Source organism: Babylonia areolata, chromosome 16 (genome assembly GCF_041734735.1).
Source record: "Babylonia areolata isolate BAREFJ2019XMU chromosome 16, ASM4173473v1, whole genome shotgun sequence".
NCBI lineage: Eukaryota > Metazoa > Mollusca > Gastropoda > Neogastropoda > Buccinidae > Babylonia > Babylonia areolata.
The window spans coordinates 1,475,352-1,495,521 of NC_134891.1; the positions used below are offsets into that span (position 1 = coordinate 1,475,352).

The 20,170-nt window shown below is 49.5% G+C and overlaps 1 protein-coding gene across 1 annotated transcript in view; it reads right to left on the minus strand.

Annotated features, from left to right (window-relative positions):
* Positions 1-20,170, minus strand: part of LOC143291065 (uncharacterized) — a 265,716-nt gene that overhangs the window by 110,896 nt on the left and 134,650 nt on the right. The window contains 9 exon segments of the mRNA XM_076600654.1: positions 938-2,856; positions 3,730-4,711; positions 6,598-6,761; positions 8,491-9,423; positions 10,566-10,801; positions 12,851-13,034; positions 15,194-15,401; positions 17,843-18,013; positions 19,334-19,506. Coding sequence (XP_076456769.1) covers positions 938-2,856; positions 3,730-4,711; positions 6,598-6,761; positions 8,491-9,423; positions 10,566-10,801; positions 12,851-13,034; positions 15,194-15,401; positions 17,843-18,013; positions 19,334-19,506 — 4,970 coding nt within the window.

Genomic DNA, 20,170 nt, shown 5'->3' on the forward strand with positions numbered 1-20,170 from the left:
ACAAGACCTAATGCACTGGCAACAGGTGTATAAACCATCACTTTTCCATTTTCGAACCCTTTGCTTGCCAAAGGCAGAGGGTTATTTGGGGAAGCCATATAGTCTACAGTGGAAATTTCAGTCACATACAGGTCATCATTTGTACAGACTCACACTCACATACAGGTCATCATTTGTACAGACTCACACTCAAATACAGGTCATTTGTACAGACTCACACTCACATACAGGTCACCATTTGTACAGACTCACACTCACATACAGGTCATCATTTGTACAGACTCACACTCACATACAGGTCATCATTTGTACAGACTCACACTCACATATGTACAGGTCATTTGTACAGACTCACACTCACATACAGGTCATCATTTGTACAGACTCGCACTCACATACAGGTCACCATTTGTACAGACTCACACTCACATACAGGTCATCATTTGTACTGACTCACACTCACATACAGGTCATCATTTGTACAGACTCACACTCACATACAGGTCATTTGTACAGACTCACACAGTGAATGCCAACATAAGCAAGGGCTGAAGGACAACGCATGAAGGGCTCAAGACCCCACCACCACGGCTGAGTTCTGTCATTCATGAAAACTAAACTACCCAGCATGCACCACTCATGAAACAGCTTGAGGGTAAATGGGTTCTTGACCATAATTAAACCCACAGTTATAAGCAATGAATCTATACAATCTTTCTCTCAAATACGTTCTCCAAAAATTCTAGCACGATGTTGTTTTGAAGAATTTTTTTTGTTTTGTTTTAACATTCTTACTGCCAAATTCTGATCAAATTAAGAGAAATCATCATACTTTTCTCTCTCTCACACTCCCACTTCCTCATCTAAGCCAGAGTTATCAAACTTTCCAAGCAACAAGCAAAGCCACACTCACACGGTGCCAGTGGCACTGACTCACCAGAAAGCCCACAGTCAAACGCAGTCCTTGTGGTGGAGGCAGACCAATGCTTGCTCCGGCTCCCAGCTCAAAGCTACCAAACCGGAACCAGCCCGGCTCACCAGGGTTGTAGACCCCGTCATCCACAGAACTGGTCTGGGCACGGCTGCCAAACTCAATGTTCCGCCCTGGCACTATCCTCAGGTGTCTCACCCCGATGATCTCCCCTTCCCACTTGAGTGCCACCTGTCCCTCTCCCAGGATGTAGACGAGGGGAGAGAGGTAGATGCGTGACTGGTGGTCTATCCACAGGTTGATGGGCGTCTTGGTGACCACCTGACTCTCTTCGATCCGGGCCGTGTGGTTGGCATGGAGATGGATGCGACCTGAGCGATCGCCAAACACCTTGATGACAGTGAGCGCCTGCTGTCGCCCAGCGACCAGCTGCAAGGAAGCACTGTTGAGGAGGTGCAGCTCATGGAAGTGGTAGAGGTCTGAGCCAGCTTCGTCCAGCGTGTAGTACTGGTCCCAGTGCTGCCGTGAGTTGTCCAGGTACAGTTTCCTGTAGGGGAAGCTGTAGCGAGTTTCCTCCACGTAAACAGACCCCGGCCCTCCACTGGACAGGTACGGCCCTGTTCCCTGGCCTCCCTTGGCCGTCAAGCGGCCGCTGAAATGGTTGGCTGCTTTCGTGTAGACGGCCACTCGGCCCCCGGAGCCACCAGCCACACCGGAGCCCCCCTGGGCCGACACGGTTCCGTAGCCCTCAAACACGCTGGTTCGGATCCACACACTGCCCCCACTCCCTCCTCCTGAGGAACTGGTGCCGGGGGCAGCGTCTGCCAGAAGCTGGCCATCGATGAAGGTTCTGCCTCCCACCACCAGGTGGATGATGCCCCCTCCCCGCCCTCCCCTGCTGGAGCCGCTGTCCCCCCCTCGGCTTCCCCGCTGTCCTGGGGCTCTCAGACTGCCCGAGTAGGACCCCCCTGCAGTGATGACCGTGTTGTCACTGCTGTAGTGACCGCCACCCACACTGGCATGTCCTGCTCCTGACCCGCAGCATGAGGAGGTCACCGTCTGACCTTGACCTTCCACACTGTCCAACACATCCAGCAATCTGTTCACGGCTGCCACAGTCATTGTAGCTCCAGCTTCGATGTTGATCCGACTGGCTTTCAGATGGATGCTTTCTGCGTACACGGCTGCTTGGTATCGGACGTCAACGTAACCGATTTCTGCACGCATTGCGACGTCTGGGCCAAATTCCATCGAAGTGCTTCCTCTCAGGTCTAAAGTTCCAAAGGTGATGTTACCAGGTGAGTCAATATACAGGTAGGTGCCATTCTGGAGGTAGGCGGTGTAAGCTTGAGCTCCAACATACACTGACTTGTCCTGACCAATCACAAAGAGGGACACTCCTGTCAGCTGTCCCAACCAACGCACAGCATGGGCGTGGTCACCGTAGATGTAAGTGTACGCTGGCAGGATGATCTCTGCGCCTTCGTCGATGATGAAGTTCATACCTGTGGTGAAGGCTTTCAGGCGTGACTCTTCATACTCCGCCGTCAAGGTCTGCTGGTCATGCAGGTGAATCAGTCCCGTTCTGTCGCCGCGCAATACCCGCACGTCAACGCTGGTGGGCACTGCCGTCACAAAGTGCAGAGAGGCTTGACGCAGCACCTCCATGTCATCAAACTCGAAGCTGGTGACGCTATTCCCCTCCTCCACAGCAGCGTAGCGGTTGATGGGGCCCCCGCGGTTGTTGATGAACAGTCTGTGCCGATCAAAACCTTTGAAGACGTCTTTCAGGTAGACGGTGCCTGCAGCACCTGTGTTGGCATAGGAATCTGCCGGTTCGCTGAAGGCCAGGTAAGAACCAAAGAAGGTGTTTTCTGTGTTGAGGTGAAGAGCGATTCTACCTGCTGCACCAGATCCACTGGAACCTGACAATCAGAAATTGACTCTCAAGACGAGGAAGAAATGTTAGCTGTCACTGTGCTGCAGTTTACAAACTTCTATATGGAATAAACGATAACAAATACCTCAGCTCACTGAGCCCTGTGCCTGCGCATTGCTCGGTATCAAAACACTTTTCATATTCTCACGTATACATCAACCACAAAGAAAGCAAACGAATTTCTACAGTATTTCTGGATGTGTCCACATGGAGTTTGGAGGGACAGCACTATATTTTCTGCTTTTTTTTCCATATGGCCTGGAGGTAATGCGTCCGCCAAGGAAGCGAGAGAATCTAAGCGCGCTGGTTCGAACCACGGCTCAGCCGCCGATATTTTCTCTCCCTCCGCTAGACCTTGAGTGGTGGTCTGGACGCTAGTCATTCGGATGAGACGATAAACCAAGGTCCCATGTGCAGCATGCACATAGCGCACATAAAAGAACCCACGGCAACAAAAGGGCTGTTCCTGGCAAAATGCTGTAGGAAAATCCACTTCGACTGGAAAAACAAATAAAACTGCACACAGGAAAAAATACAAAGAAATGGGTGGCGCTGTAGTGTAGCAACGTGCTCTCCTTGGGGAGAGCAGCCTGAATTTCACACAGAGAAATCTGTTGTGATAAAAAGAAATACAAATACGGAAGCTTGCCGAGGCTGTGAAGTGAAGAAGAGTAACAACTGGACGTTTTCCTGCCCATGTGCTGCTTTCTCTTCCTGGACTGCACTTTTCTGTTTACTGTGCATAACAATTACATTGAAAGTATAAACAGAAATGAATGCACACACACACACACACAAAGAGACATGATAGAGACAGAAGGAAACAAACACAGACTGAAATCACAGAAGCTGAAAATACCTTTCCCAGCACCCCCAACAGAGGACATCGTTCCATATCCATCAATGGAGTAGGCCTCAATCAGAATGCTGCCTCCACTGCCACCACCGTACGTGCTGGAGCTGCCATTGACGGAGATGTCTCCATCATTGATAAGGACGCTTCCCACTTTGAGCAGCATCCACCCTCCTCCCCGCCCTCCGCCCGTGGGGTTGGCCTTGCTCCCTGCCTTGTTGGGTCGGAAGATGGAGTTGTAGTGATGTCCTGTGTCCGAACCTCCAGACCCAGAGCCCCCTTGGCCACCGTGCCCCGCCCCCGCACACCTCACCCCACCGGCCGCGCACGACACTGAACCGTCCATGATGTCAATGGAGTCGGAGCTCTGTCGGTGCACTGCCGCACTCGACAGCACAGCTTCAAGTTCAAGGTCAAGCAAGGAGCAGGACAGGTTCATGTAATCTGCACTCAGAGTGGAATCAAACTTGAGACTTATCTCCCCTACCAACATTTCAGCACCAGTGTTGGGGTCGTAGTCCACGCTACTTCCTGGGTCAAGCTGCAGCGTTCCAAAAGTGACCTTGGCCTGCAGACTGAGGTCCGTGGCCTGGAAGGGAACGATCTGCGCAAACTCCCCGATCCGTGCCCGTCGCTTGGGGCCGATGATCATGTTGATCACACCACGCAGGACTCCGTTCAGGTCCAACGCTGTGTGGGCCAGGCCCAGAATGGTCACCGTCTGCGACAGGATGAACTCTCCACCGTTGTGCAGCTCCAGGTTGATCTCCAGCTTGGAGTGAGTCAGGTTGGCATAGCGGTACCGCTCCAATGTTCCTTTGTGGCCTGACTGCATGCGAAGCAGACCTGTCCCATCGCCGTTCACCTTGCGGATGTTCAGAGTTTTCTGACGACTGTCGGCACTCAGCTGAAGCTTGGCAAAATCCTTCAAGGTCACTATGTCAAAGGCAAGGTCATTGCTGCTCTCGTTCAATGCCAGGTAGAACACCTGATAAAAAAATAATAAAAACCAACAGAGAATACTCGCACATGTATTACACTTTTGCAAATATCTTGTAATTTTTTAGAAACAATAATAATATTATCATTATTCAAAATGAAAGATCCTCATAAACCACAGCTCAAATATTTCACAACAAATCGAACAGCATCATAATAATTATACTCGTTGCCCCCCATTCCCTGTTGCCCTGCCCCCCTTCCTCGTTGCCCCCCCTCCCCCCCTTTACTTGTTGTCCCCCTTCCCCGTTGCCCCCCCTTCCCTGTCCCCCCACTCCTTACCTGTTGTCCCCCCTTACCTGTTGTCTCCCCTTACCTGTTGTCTCCCCTTACCTGTTGTCTCCCCTTCCCTGTTGCCCCCCTGTGCTGTCTCCCCTTACCTGTTGTCCCCCCTTACCTGTTGTCCCCCCTGTGCTGTCTCCCCTTACCTGTTGCCCCCCTGTGCTGTCCCCATGCCCCCCTGTGCTGTCTCTCCTTACCTGTTGTCTCCCCTTACCTGTTGTCTCCCCTTACCTGTTGTCTCCCCTTACCTGTTGCCCCCCTGTGCTGTCTCTCCTTACCTGTTGTCTCCCCTTACCTGTTGCCCCCCTGTGCTGTCTCCCCTTACCTGTTGTCCCCCCTTACCTGTTGTCTCCCCTTACCTGTTGCCCCCCTGTGCTGTCTCTCCTTACCTGTTGTCTCCCCTTACCTGTTGTCTCCCCTTACCTGTTGTCTCCCCTTACCTGTTGCCCCCCTGTGCTGTCTCTCCTTACCTGTTGTCTCCCCTTACCTGTTGCCCCCCTGTGCTGTCTCTCCTTACCTGTTGTCTCCCCTTACCTGTTGCCCCCCTGTGCTGTCTCCCCTTACCTGTTGTCTCCCCTTACCTGTTGCCCCCCTGTGCTGTCTCCCCTTACCTGTTGTCTCCCCTTACCTGTTGCCCCCCTGTGCTGTCTCCCCTTACCTGTTGCCCCCCTGTGCTGTCTCCCCTTACCTGTTGCCCCCCTGTGCTGTCTCCCCTTACCTGTTGCCCCCCTGTGCTGTCTCCCCTTACCTGTTGTCCCCCCTTACCTGTTGCCCCCCTGTGCTGTCTCCCCTTACCTGTTGTCCCCCTGTGCTGTCTCCCCTTACCTGTTGTCTCCCCTTACCTGTTGCCCCCCTGTGCTGTCTCCCCTTACCTGTTGTCCCCCCTTACCTGTTGCCCCCCTGTGCTGTCTCCCCTTACCTGTTGCCCCCCTGTGCTGTCTCCCCTTACCTGTTGTCCCCCCTTACCTGTTGCCCCCCTGTGCTGTCTCCCCTTACCTGTTGTCTCCCCTTACCTGTTGCCCCCCTGTGCTGTCTCCCCTTACCTGTTGCCCCCCTGTGCTGTCTCCCCTTACCTGTTGCCCCCCTGTGCTGTCTCCCCTTACCTGTTGTCCCCCTGTGCTGTCTCCCCTTACCTGTTGCCCCCCTGTGCTGTCTCCCCTTACCTGTCCCCCCCCCTTCCCTCCCTTCCCTGTTGTCCCCCCTTACCTGTTGCCCCCCTGTGCTGTCTCCCCTTACCTGTTGTCCCCCCTTCCCTGTTGTCCCCCCTTACCTGTTGCCCCCCTGTGCTGTCTCCCCTTACCTGTTGTCCCCCCTTACCTGTTGCCCCCCTGTGCTGTCTCCCCTTCCCTGTCCCCCCCCCTTCCCTGTTGTCTCCCCTTACCTGTTGCCCCCCCTTCCCTGTTGTCTCCCCTTACCTGTTGCCCCTTCCCTGTTGTCTCCCCTTCCCTGTTTCCCCCAGCCCCTTTACCTGTCCCCCCCCCTTCCCTGTTGTCTCCCCTTACCTGTTGCCCCCCTGTGCTGTCTCCCCTTACCTGTCCCCCCCCAGCCCCTTTACCTGTCCCCCCCACCCCCTTCCCTGTTGTCTCCCCTTACCTGTTGCCCCCCTGTGTTGTCCACAGTCAGACTTTCCAGGTAGTCATCCTCGTTGTCCCCAGTCCTGATGTAGACAGACCCAGGGCCTCCAGCCAGGTTGGAGGCAGAGGACGAGGTGACCACTCCCCCGTGGGTGCTGTAGTCACCGCTGTACAGACTGCGACCTGAAACAGTAACCCTCTCCGTACTTACACCCTGCGACCTGAAACAGTAACCCTCTCCGTGCTTACACCCTGCGACCTGAAACAGTAACCCTCTCCGTGCTTACACCCTGCGACCTGAAACAGTAACCCTCTCCGTACTTACACCCTGCGACCTGAAACAGTAACCCTCTCCGTACTTACACCCTGCGACCTGAAACAGTAACCCTCTCCGTGCTTACACCCTGTGACCTGAAACAGTAACCCTCTCCGTACTTACACCCTGTGACCTGAAACAGTAACCCTCTCCGTGCTTACACCCTGTGACCTGAAATGACCAGGGATGTTCATTTAAAGAGTTCCCCTGAACCACTTCCCAGGGACTGAGAGGAAAGAAGCTTGGCACGGTTACTAGTCTTTCTCTACCTATATATGATAGTCACTCGTGTCCGACCATGACCATCAGAACAGCAGAGGAGGCAACTGCTGTTCCGACTACTTGGGCTAGAATTTGATTATAGTGGAGAGTGTCTTGCCCAAGTTACATCCCCACTCTCTCGGCCAAGAGGGTTTTAGGACAGTCGGCGTTGGGATGGTTACCAAAGGCCAACTAGCCCACAAGGCTGCAGCACTAAGAGCCAGTGCAATTTTGCCTCCTAGTTTGAGAGTCATAGTCCTTCACAAAAGACTAAGCTGTAAATGGTTTCCCATTGACTGGAGAAACCATTGATAATACAGCTCTCACTTTGCTGTTGGCCCAAATGTAAACTTATGTCAATCTGTGATATAAGCCGAGTGTTGGGCCTAGGTCCACTAATGGTGACACACTTCTCCCATTGCTTTATGTTGTTGTGAAGACCTTGCCCATAGAAGTCTGCAGGTTGTGCCAGAAGCCATGACCTGACCTTGAAAATAAGCGTTTCACACACAGAAATAAACGGAAGTACTCTCTCCAAATCTAAAGTACACATTTTTTTTTTTACAAATGACTTTAGTACCCAGATTACCTGTAAAACTGATGAATACTGACTACCTGGTCTACCATTTTATTTGCCAATGAATGATTCTTTCTAGAAATTCTTTTAACTACTTTTTTGTGTGTGGATCATTTTGTGTGTGTGTGTGTGTGTGTGTGTGTGTGTGTGTGTGCAATCTGGAGATGATTATGAAAACATGTGTGAAAAAGACCTATTCTAAAATCAAAATATGGCCATGATGCTTCATCCTTGATTGTCAACAATCAGTCAAAAAATCCATTAGTCTCTAATTCTCACTGTCTTTCTCTCTCTCTCTCTCGGTCTCCATAGTCTGACATAAAGAATGATATATAAAGAAACAAGTAATAAAGAGTGGCAACTCTCTCCATGCACAATAGTTTCAGTTTCAGTAGCTCAAGGAAGCGTCACTGCGTTCGGACAAATCCATATACGCTACACCACATCTGCCAAGCAGATGCCTGACCAGCAGCGTAACCCAACGCGCTTAGTCAGGCCTTGAGAAAAAAAAAGGTGAATAAATAATAGATAAGCTTACATAAATAAATAAATAAATAATAATTATAATTATAATATAAAAAAGGTAGTAGTAATAATAATAATAAAATAAATAAATAAATAAGACAACAATGATGATAAATAAGCAAATAAATGTAAAACATGAAGACACACATTCACACATACACAATACATGCACACTAAACCAGGACAAACACACAGACCAGACACCACGCATGCACAAGCCACGCTCCCCTCACCTGTGTACACAGCGATGCGCCCTCCACTACCTGCTCCAGAGTCAGTGCCCACCGAGTTGCCCCCAGTGGCCTTCACCTTGCCAAAACCCTTCAGCATGTCGCGCACTTTGACCAGGACGCTGCCGCCAGCGCCCCCACCCCCTGACCCCGTGGAGCTTCCTCCGCTGGCATCCAGAACCCCGTCCATCTCCACGTCGTCTGCCTCCACCAGGATCACCCCCCCTCCACCAACCCCTCCCCCACTGAAGCCGCCCGGGCTGCCTGGCAGGTAGATGGACCCGAAAGGTGTGGCCGCCACGCCCACATCCTGACCCGAACCCACCCCTCCTTCCGAAGCGTGCGCTCCCCCATTGCTGCGGGAAGCGTTGGCGGTGGGGGGGATGTGGAGACCCGAACTCTGACCGCTGACGTCCAGGCGGGCCTCTCTCTGCAGCAGCACGGCGCCGGCCTTGACCTTGATGTTCTCGGCCCTCAGGGTCACGTAGCGCTTCATCTCAAACAGCCCCACAGACAGGCACAGGTCAGCCTCGGGCTGGAACCTCGCTCCGTTCTTCAGGACAAGCAGCCCCAGGAGGTAGCAGCCAGGGTCACTGGTGGGTCGGTACACACCCCGCTCAAACGACGCCGTCTGAGAGGTGGTCTTCAGCTGCACCAGGGCATCCTCCTCCAACACCAGGTTGTTGAAGGTCACCACGCCCCCCAGCACCAAGGCCGTCCCGTCCACCGTCAGGTTGAGCGGCACGTGCAGCGTGGCATTGTGGGAGACGTTGAGGTTGACCGTGGTGAACAGCGACCCCTGCAGGCCCTCGGTGATCTGCGCGCGGAGTCGCTGTGAGGGTCGCACGTGCAGCCAGCCCGTCTTGTCTCCGTGCAGTTTGTTCACTCGCAACTCTCTGCTGTCTGCAGCCGCTCCAAACTCCGCGTGGGCATACCCTGGGCACGGTCACTTTCCGTTAGGCAAACCTCGCAGTGACTACGCCCCTTCTCACACTGAGGGCAAAGCAATCATTGAAATCTATGCAGATAACTATAATCCATTCTTAATCATAGTGTGTGCCAGTGTACATTTTGAAAATGACTGATATGTGTGTGTAGAAAAAAGGTTTAAATGTATAAAATAGACTGATCCACTTCATTAAAATTAATTAAACACAGCCAACCTTACATTTTTAACATCATGGAAAACACAAAGGAGTTTAACATTTTCATTCTCAAAAAATTTTAATGAATAAATTTTTAAAAAAGAAAGTAAAAAAACCCCATTTCCATTGTCACCCCCAATCTAAAACAACAAAGAAAAGGACAGAACTCAGACTGCCCACCATGTCTGACCAGAAATACAATCTTTTACAAGCCAGGTGCTGTGGTCATGAGCCTTTCTCAGTCGCAAGGTTGACAATGTCACTTGCAAACCACACCCCTTATGTCTCAATGGCGGTCTCAACGATATTTATCAATCAAACCTTATTGTCAAAGTAATGCTGACAATGTCATAATACACATGTTCCAAGAGTTACATATAGATATATAGATATAAGTGGAACGATGACCTAGAAGCAAGAGAATCTGAGCATGCTGGTTCAAATCACGGCTCAGCCGCCGATATTTTCTCCCCCTCCACTAGACCTTGAGTGGTGGTCTGGATGCTAGTCATTCGGATGAGACGATAAACCTGGGGAGAGCAGCCCGAATTTCACACAGAGAAATCTGTTGTGATAAAAAGAAATATAAATACAAAAATACATGTCTGTCTGTGTATCTATGCATGCCTGAAATCTGACTGAATGACACAGGAAAACGAATGATGAGCACCCAGTGGCAGCTGTCAGTCGGCTCTACCTAGGTAGGCAGCCTGTTGTGCAAATGGCCTCGTGTTTGTAAAGCGCTTTGAGCTTGGTGTCCGGGCAAGAATGTATAAGTTTCCAATCAAATCAAATACATGTACACATGTTGAGGTTGACAGGAGATGGGGAGACAGAGGAGTGGACTGGAAGAGGGGGGGGGGGGGGGTGTAGGGGGGGGGAATGGTACAGCAGCAGCACAACATCAATCAAACCACAGCCCAACAGTCTCACCCGTAATGTTGACAGTGTTGTAGTGGAAGTCCACCGACTCCGTTCCCGTGACCTGAGTTCGGGTCTGTGGCTGACTGCCATCCGTCAGACTGCCCTTCACCAGGAGCGTGTGGCTGGAAGCCCCGCCCAGCAGCGTGTTGTCATGGATATAGATGGTGCCGGGCCCCGCCTTGACGTGCTGGTGACTGCTGCCACTGCCGGCTCCATAGGCTGTGATGGTGCCCAGGAAACCAAACCTGTACCACACAACACCACCACCACAATCATCTCCCGTCCTTACCACACCACACCACCACCACAATCATCTCCCTTCCTTACCACAAAACACAACAACAATTACCTCCCTTCTTTGCCACACAACACAACAATCATCTCCCTTCCTTGCCACACAACACACACAACAACAATCATCTCCCTTCCTTGCCACACAACACAACAACAATCACCTCCCTTCCTTGCCACACAACACAACAACAATCATCTCCCTTCCTTGCCACACAACACAACAACAATTACCTCCCTTCCTTACCACACAACACAACAACAATTACCTCCCTTCCTTGCCACACAACACAACAACAATTACCTCCCTTCCTTACCACACAACACAACAACAATTACCTCCCTTCCTTACCACACAACACAACAATTACCTCCCTTCCTTACCACACAACACAACAATAATCTCAGTTCCTTTCTTCATTGTCTGGTCAGAATACAAATGGCACACATACAATGGAAAAATTCTCTCTTGATATAAGCTTTTTTAAAAACTGGCAGAAGTATTGGTCATAAAAAAAGAGATAGGTTTAGAAACAAAACTCACCCCCTGAAACACTCAGACTCATGTTCTATATACATACACTCACAACACACACACACACATATCTTCAGTTCAGAGGTTCATTTAACATCTCTAAACCGTTGGTGATACAAGACATAAACATTTTTTTCAGATAAAAAGAATACAGGAATTAACACAACACAGTGTAAATAACAGCTGAGATGACAACAGTGCATAGGTCATATGAATATTGTTTGTATTTTGAAATTCGCCTATATCTATACCTGCAGATGTGTGTGTACTGAAACACACACACACACACACATACAAACGTGCACAAACACACACACACAAACCACTCCCTAACATAACACAGCACAGAGATGCATAAACATTTGCCCAACAAAGACAATGACAAGACAAGCAGCATGGCCAATGACAGCAGGTCATCTAAAACAGCCAGAACAGCAGTATTTAACAGCAGCAGTATAACAGCAAAGGGGGGACTACTTCTTCTTCTGCGTTCACTCGCATGCACACGAGTGGGCTTTTACGTGTATGACTGTTTTTACCCCGCCATGTAGGCAGCCATACTCCGTTTTCGGGGGTGTGCATGCTGGGTATGTTCTTGTTTCCATAACCCACCGAACGCTGACATGGATTACAGGATCTTTAACGTGCGTATTTGATCTTCTGTTTGCATATACACACGAAAGGGGGTTCAGGCGCTAGCAGGTCTGCACATATGTTGACCTGGGAGATCGTAAAAATCTCCACCCTTTGCCTACCAGGCGCCGTCACCGTGATTCGAACCCTGGACCCTCAGATTGACAGTCCAACGCTTTAACCACTCGGCTATTGCACCCGTCTAGCAAAGGGGGGACCATAATCATGACGTAAAAACAACAGTACTGTGACGGCAGCAGCATAGCAGTAGCAGCATAAAAGCAGCATCATAATGGCAGCAGCATAGTGACAACTGCACAAAGACAGCAGCGTAATGACATTTAGGTAACCCCAACATAACAACAGCAACAGCGCTTCAATGGCAGCAACATAACGACATTAAGGTAACCCCAACATAACAACAGCAACAGCGCTTCAATGGCAGCAACATAACGACATTAAGGTAACTACAACATAACAAGAACAACAGCTCTTCAATGGCAGCAACATAACGACATTAAGGTAACCACAACATAACAACAACAACAGCTCTTCAATGGCAGCAACATAACGACATTAAGGTAACTACAACATAACAACAACAACAGCTCTTCAATGGCAGCAACATAACGACATTAAGGTAACCCCAACATAAGAACAACAGCTCTTCAATGGCAGCAACATAACGACATTAAGGTAACCACAACATAACAACAACAACAGCGCTTCAATGACAGCAACATAACGACATTAAGGTAACTACAACATAACAAAAACAACAGGGCTTCAATGACAGCAACATAACGACACAGGAGAAACCACAACATCGACTGACCTTTCACCCACGCTGAACACCAGGCGGCCACCAGCGCCCCCGCCACCAGTCGTCACGCCTGACCCCCCATTGGCTGTGATCTGACCTTGACCTGTGATGGCGCGGGTGTCAATGAGGACGGTGCCACCACTGCCACCTCCTGCACCTTGACCTGTGCCCGCCTCTCCGTTCACCTCGATCTTACCTGTGTGCACACACACACAAACACACAGACAGAATGAATGAATGAATCAGTGAATCAATCAATCAATCAATCAATCAATATTTCAAACTGTGGAGATATATGTGAAATTCGACTGATTGCTAGGAATCCTACTGGGGCAGAAGATGACAGAGAGAGAGAGAGAGAGAGAGAAAGGGAGAGAGATGGACAGAGACAGAGAGACATACAGAGAACATGTGCTCATGTGTGTGCCTTTATGTGTGCATATGAGAGAGAGAGAGAGAGAGAGAGAGAGAGAGAGAGAGAGAAAGAGAAAGGGAGAGAGATGGACAGAGACAGAGACAGAAAGACATACAGAGAACATGTGCTCATGTGTGTGCCTTTATGTGTGCATATGAGAGAGAGAGAGAGAGAGAGAGAGAGAGAGAAAGGGAGAGAGATGGACAGAGACAGAGACAGAAAGACATACAGAGAACATGTGCTCATGTGTGTGCCTTTATGTGTGCATATGAGAGAGAGAGAGAGAGACAGAGAGAGAGAGAGAGAGAGAAAGGGAGAGAGATGGACAGAGACAGAGACAGAAAGACATACAGAGAACATGTGCTCATGTGTGTGCCTTTATGTGTGCATATGAGAGAGAGAGAGAGAGAGAGAGAGAGAGAGAGAGAGAGAGAAAGGGAGAGAGATGGACAGAGACAGAGACAGAAAGACATACAGAGAACATGTGCTCATGTGTGTGCCTTTATGTGTGCATATGAGAGAGAGAGAGAGAGAGAGAGAGAGAGAGAGAGAGAAAGGGAGAGAGATGGACAGAGACAGAGACAGAAAGACATACAGAGAACATGTGCTCATGTGTGTGCCTTTATGTGTGCATATGAGAGAGAGAGAGAGAGAGAGAGACTGAGACAGACAGACAGAGAGACAGACATAGAAAGAGACAAAATAGGTGATAACGGAAGTAACGAAGTGAGTGGGTGGTGTGACGGGGTGGGGGGGTGGGGGGGGAGGGGCGGGAAGGGGGGGAGGGGCGGGAAGGGGGGGTGCATTAGTGTGTGTGTGGCAGAGTAAGGAAATGCATGCATGGCAGAGAGAAAGAGAGAGAGAGAGAGTGTGTGTGTGTGTGTGTGTGTGTGTGTGTGTGTGTGTGTGTGTGTGTGTGTGTGTGTCTGTAGACATGCATTAACTAAGGAGAGTTCTCTCAAAATCTCCCATGTTTCTTCACAAGGAGAATCAGTCACAAGCAATAAGCACATGACACACCCTTACAGACACTGTCTCTGCTTCAGCAACAGTCACAAGCAATAAGCACATGACACACCCTCACAGACACTAGTGGTCTCTGCTTCAGCAACAGTCACAAGCAATAAGCACATGACACACCCTCACAGACACTGTCTCTGCTTCAGCAACAGTCACAAGCACATGACACACCCTCACAGACACTGTCTCTGCTTCAGCAACAGTCACAAGCACATGACACACCCTCACAGACACTGTCTCTGCTTCAGCAACAGTCACAAGCAATAAGCACATGACACACCCTCACAGACACTGTCTCTGCTTCAGCAACAGTCACAAGCAATAAGCACATGACACACCGTCACAGACACTAGTGGTCTCTGCTTCAGCAACAGTCACAAGCAATAAGCACATGACACACCCTCACAGACACTGTCTCTGCTTCAGCAACAGTCACAAGCACATGACACACCCTCACAGACACTGTCTCTGCTTCAGCAGCAGTCACAAGCAATAAGCACATGACGCACCCTCACAGACACTGTCTCTGCTTCAGCAACAGTCACAAGCAATAAGCACATGACACACCCTCACAGACACTGTCTCTGCTTCAGCAACAGTCACAAGCACATGACACACCCTCACAGACACTGTCTCTGCTTCAGCAACAGTCAACTGGCCGCCTGTATAATGAAACTGAAGAGAAACAAAACAAGAAAGTTAATGCTCTGGAAAATAAAAGAAAAAGTAAAGAAAAACGAAAACATAAACCATGTCCATATTTAAAACAAAAACCAAACAAGGACCATCTTTGAAACGAAATAAAAGCAAAAGGAACACCCCTCACCCCTCTACCCACACACACACCCCACGCCCCCTCCAAACAAACCACTGACCCCCCCCCCCCCCCCCCGCCCCCACCCCCCAAACCAATCACTGACCTTCGACGTCCAGAAGCCTGTTGACAGTCAGGTTCAGCAGACCTCCTCCGTAGCCCCCTCTGGCCAGCGCCGAACTCCCTCCCCCGCTGCCGGCATCAGTGAGGACACGAGTGGTGTGGTAGGTGGGGCCCCCTGTCAGCTCCGTGCTGGTGCCTGTGGCGTGACCCCCCACCGCCCCGTGACCCGCTCCTGAGCCCTGGCTGGTTCCCTGGGGGGTGGGGGGTGGGGGGGGGGGTACCCAACGTTTTATAATGATGGTGATGATAGGGGTACTGATACAGCACCTGTCCCTGGTCACAGACCAAGCTGTCTACCTGGATAGAGCCCACTAACAGCTGCCACTGGGCGCTCATTGTTCACTTCCTGTGTCATTCAATCAGAGTTCAGGCACGCACACATACACACTCAGATAGACATTAACGTTTTTCGTGTATGGCCAATTTGTTTTATCCGTTTGTCTTTTTTCTGATTTCTTACTCTGTTTCTAGTGGTGTGTGTGTGTGTGTTTTGGGGGCAGGTGTTATGGGTGTGTTGCCATAGTTGTATCTGGTTGTTTTGGTCTGTTTCAGTTTATTTCCTTTTTTGGTTGTTTGCTTTATTTCTGGTGCTCACATGTGTTTACACACCAGGGGAGTCTATGTAATAATACAATGTTTTGGTTGTGTGTGTGTATGTTGTCGCTCTTGCATCCAACATCCAACTGCTTCCTGGACATTCAAAACTGGATGACTCAAAATAAGTTACAACTGAACGCGGGCAAAACTGAACCAATGATCATAGGAACTAAACAAAAACTGTCTTCCATCACAATTGACGCAATCAAACTTGGCAGTACATCCATCCCTCTTTCCAGGTCAGTCAGGAACCTCGGTGTTGTCCTTGACAATACACTGTCCATGCAAAAATTTATCAGTCAGACATGTCAGTCCTGCTACTGTCAACTGCGGCACATCAGTGCCGTCCGGAAATATCTGTCCACTGACGCAACATCTAGACTTGTCGTTTCTCTCATTCTCTCTCGCCTTGACTACTGTAACTCTCTATTGTCTGGTTTGCCTGCTTCATCCATTCAGTCCCTTCAGCGCATACAAAACTCTGCTGCCCGACTCGTCCTCAGAAAGAAAAGATCTGAGCACATCACTCCTCTTTTGCAACATCTCCACTGGCTCCCTGTCTCATACCGAATAAAGTACAAGATCAGCACTCTATTTTATAGGTGTATTCACAAAACTGCCCCTTCCTATCTCTGTGGCTGCCTTCACCTCTACACTCCATCTCGCTCACTACGATCGGCTTCGGATCCACTCTGTTTACGCATACCCAGATTCAAACACTCGACTGTTGGCCGCCATTCTTTCTCTGTCTCTGGACCTTGCAATTGGAATGAACTTCCTCTTTCGCTTCGTCAAGTCTCCACACTCAGCTCTTTCAAGTCTGGCCTTAAAACCCACCTCTTCCCAAAATAGCCTCCCTTGCCTGCCCTTCCTTGTCTTTAGTTTCTACAGTTTTAGTGTTATGCATGAGTGTGAATGACTGGTGTGAAAGCGCTTTGATTTGTCTCTGCACAAGATTCAGTGCTATATAAATACCATTATTATTAGTATTATTATTATGTGACTGAGGTAAACTTCAACACATTCATTTTATCTGTAGAATACTTTATCTGCCGATACCAAACTTGGATTAAACATAGACAGAAATAATCTCTCCACTCATGTCAATGATAGGTTTAAAGTCTTTCACATTAAACTGTGATTGCAGATCATGAATGGTTTATTTCGTTCAGCCTCAGTGGATCTACAAAGTTTGTATTGGATCATTCCCTGTTCGTTGCCAGAATGTTTGGGTTTTTTAGAAGATGGTATGACATTTTACTTCTTGTCCTCAGTTAAAAAGAAAAAAAGAGAAAAAATTCTAGACAGAACACACACAATGACACTAACTACACCATTAACATGTTTACTTTACAAGAGTACTTAAAGAGGATACTGAAATAATCAGAATGGCTGACCACCAACTTACATTCACACCACATTCATTCACACTGTCAACATGAACATCATTTACAAACACACCACTAACACACACACCAACTTACATTCACATACCATTTACATTCACACCACTAACACACATTCCCACCACTAACACACATTCACACCACTACCACACATTCACACCACTGACACACACTCACACCACTGACACACACACACCACTGACACACGCACACCACTAACACACATTCCCGCCACTAACACACATTCCCACCACTGACACACATTCCCACCACTGACACACACACACCACTGACACACATTCCCACCACTGACACACATTCCCACCACTGACACACACGCACACCACTGACACACACGCACACCACTGACACACACGCACACCACTGACACACATTCCCGCCACTGACACACACTCACACCACTGACACACACGCACACCACTGACACACACTCACACCACTGACACACATTCACACCACTGACACACATTCACACCACTGACACATTCACACCACTAACACACACTTACACCACTGACACACACTCACACCACTAACACACACCACTAACACACATTCACACCACTGACACACATTCACACCACTAACACACACTCACACCAACTTACATTCACACCAGCCCCTGGTCCCTGCCCAGAACCGTAGCCCTTGCCGTTCAGGATGAGGTTCGAACCTGGACGCAGCAGAATGTCGTTGCTGACCAGCTGCAGCCGCTCGGCCCACAGTGTGCCCTGGTAGTGGATCTCCAGAGTTCCCAGGTTGAGAGGCAGCCCTGTTGCCTGCAGCAGTGACACGATCAACATTAGACAGGCAGTCCTTGTTGTCTGCAGCAGTGACACAATCAACATTAGACAGTCCTGTTGCCTGCAGCAGTGACACAATCAACATTAGATAGGGAGTCCTTGTTGTCTGCAGCAGTGACACAATCAACATTAGACAGTCAGTCCTTGTTGTCTGCAGCAGTGACACAATCAACATTAGACAGTCCTGCTGCCTGCAGCAGTGACACAAATCAACATTAGACAGACAGTCCTTGTTGTCTGCAGCAGTGACACAATCAACATTAGACAGACAGCCCTGTTGCCTGCAGCAGTGACACAATCAACATTAGACAGGCAGTCCTTGTTGTCTGCAGCAGTGACACAATCAACATTAGACAGTCCTGCTGCCTGCAGCAAGTGACACAATCAACATTAGACAGGCAGGTCCTTGTTGTTTTCAGCAGTGACACAAATCAACATTAGACAGGCAGTCCTTGCTGTCTGCAGCAGTGACACAATCAACATTAGACAGTCAGTCCTTGTTGTCTGCAGCAGTGACACAATCAACATTAGACAGTCAGTCCTTGTTGTCTGCAGCAGTGACACAATCAACATTAGACAGTCCTGCTGCCTGCAGCAGTGACACAATCAACATTAGACAGACAGCCCTGTTGTCTGCAGCAGTGACACAATCAACATTAGACAGACAGCCCTGTTGTCTGCAGCAGTGACACAATCAACATTAGACAGTCCTGCTGCCTGCAGCAGTGACACAATCAACATTAGACAGACAGTCCTGCTGCCTGCAGCAGTGACACAATCAACATTAGACAGACAGTCCTGCTGTCTGCAGCAGTGACACAATCAACATTAGACAGACCTGTTGCCTGCAGCAGTGACACAATCAACATTAGACAGGCAGCCCTGTTGCCTGCAGCAGTGACACAATCAACATTAGACAGACAGTCCTTGTTGTCTGCAGCAGTGACACAATCAACATTAGACAGGCAGCCCTGTTGTCTGCAGCAGTGACACAATCAACATTAGACAGGCAGCCCTGTTGCCTGCAGCAGTGACACAATCAACATTAGACAGTCCTGTTGCCTGCAGCAGTGACACAATCAACATTAGACAGACAGCCCTGTTGTCTGCAGCAGTGACACAATCAACATTAGACAGGCAGCCCTGTTGTCTTCAGCAGTGACACTGTGCAAACACAAATTAGCTTAGAACAAGGAGGCTAGCAGGATGAATCCCTTTCCAACGTACAGACAAGACACTGACATCACCCACTACATGTACAGTTACAACCTATGACCATGGCGCACGGCGGTGTACCTGGAAGCGTGTGGAGGCATGGTCCATGATGGTGAACCTGGCAAAGCGGTAGGCACCAGGTGGCGTTGAAACCAAGTACTGGCCATTACGATACAGCGCTGTCCGCGTTTTGCTGGAGAACTCGGCGTACTGGTGTGGGGCGACCACCATGGTGCCAATGTTGGTCAGCAAACCTGCAGTCAGTGTGCGTAAAGTCATCAAGTGCCAACACACTTTTCTGATTTTGTTTATTCTTGCCTGCAACAGTTGGTGTTCTAAACTGATATGGATTTATGGATTCAAGAAGCATGAAAACAAAGTTTTGTTTGACCTTCATCGTCATCAATATAAACAAAATAGTCTCAAAGTCTGTGGTCTTTCATGCCCTGCTCTCATGGTGACCTCAGTTTCGATACCCCTCCACTTTCATGCTTGGGGTGAGTCCTGTCAATGTCATCAGTGTCGGCAGATTCATGGGGGGCTGTTGTTCGAGGGACGTGGTGGCGGTCTCAACTCTGGGAGGGACGCTCACTCAGTCTGGCTCCACGACTAAGCCATTATTGTCGTTAGTATGGGGCTTAGTAGGTGGTGTCCTAAGTACGCTAAAACAGAACAGGCACCACTGAACATCACCGAAGTGACTCAGCAGCAGTGCAGGGTCTCCTCTGGTGTGTGGCCTCCTGGCGACCTAACACTGATGGTTCCCTGAGGACTGCTGACGCTGGAACTGCGATGGACGAACCCGGGTGTGGCCGTGTACAGGGGAATCTAAATGAGCGGCGTGGGAGTAATGCCACTGAAACGGTGCAGATGATGGGGCAGCAAAAAAAAAAGAAAAAAAAAGAAGTTTTGTTTAAC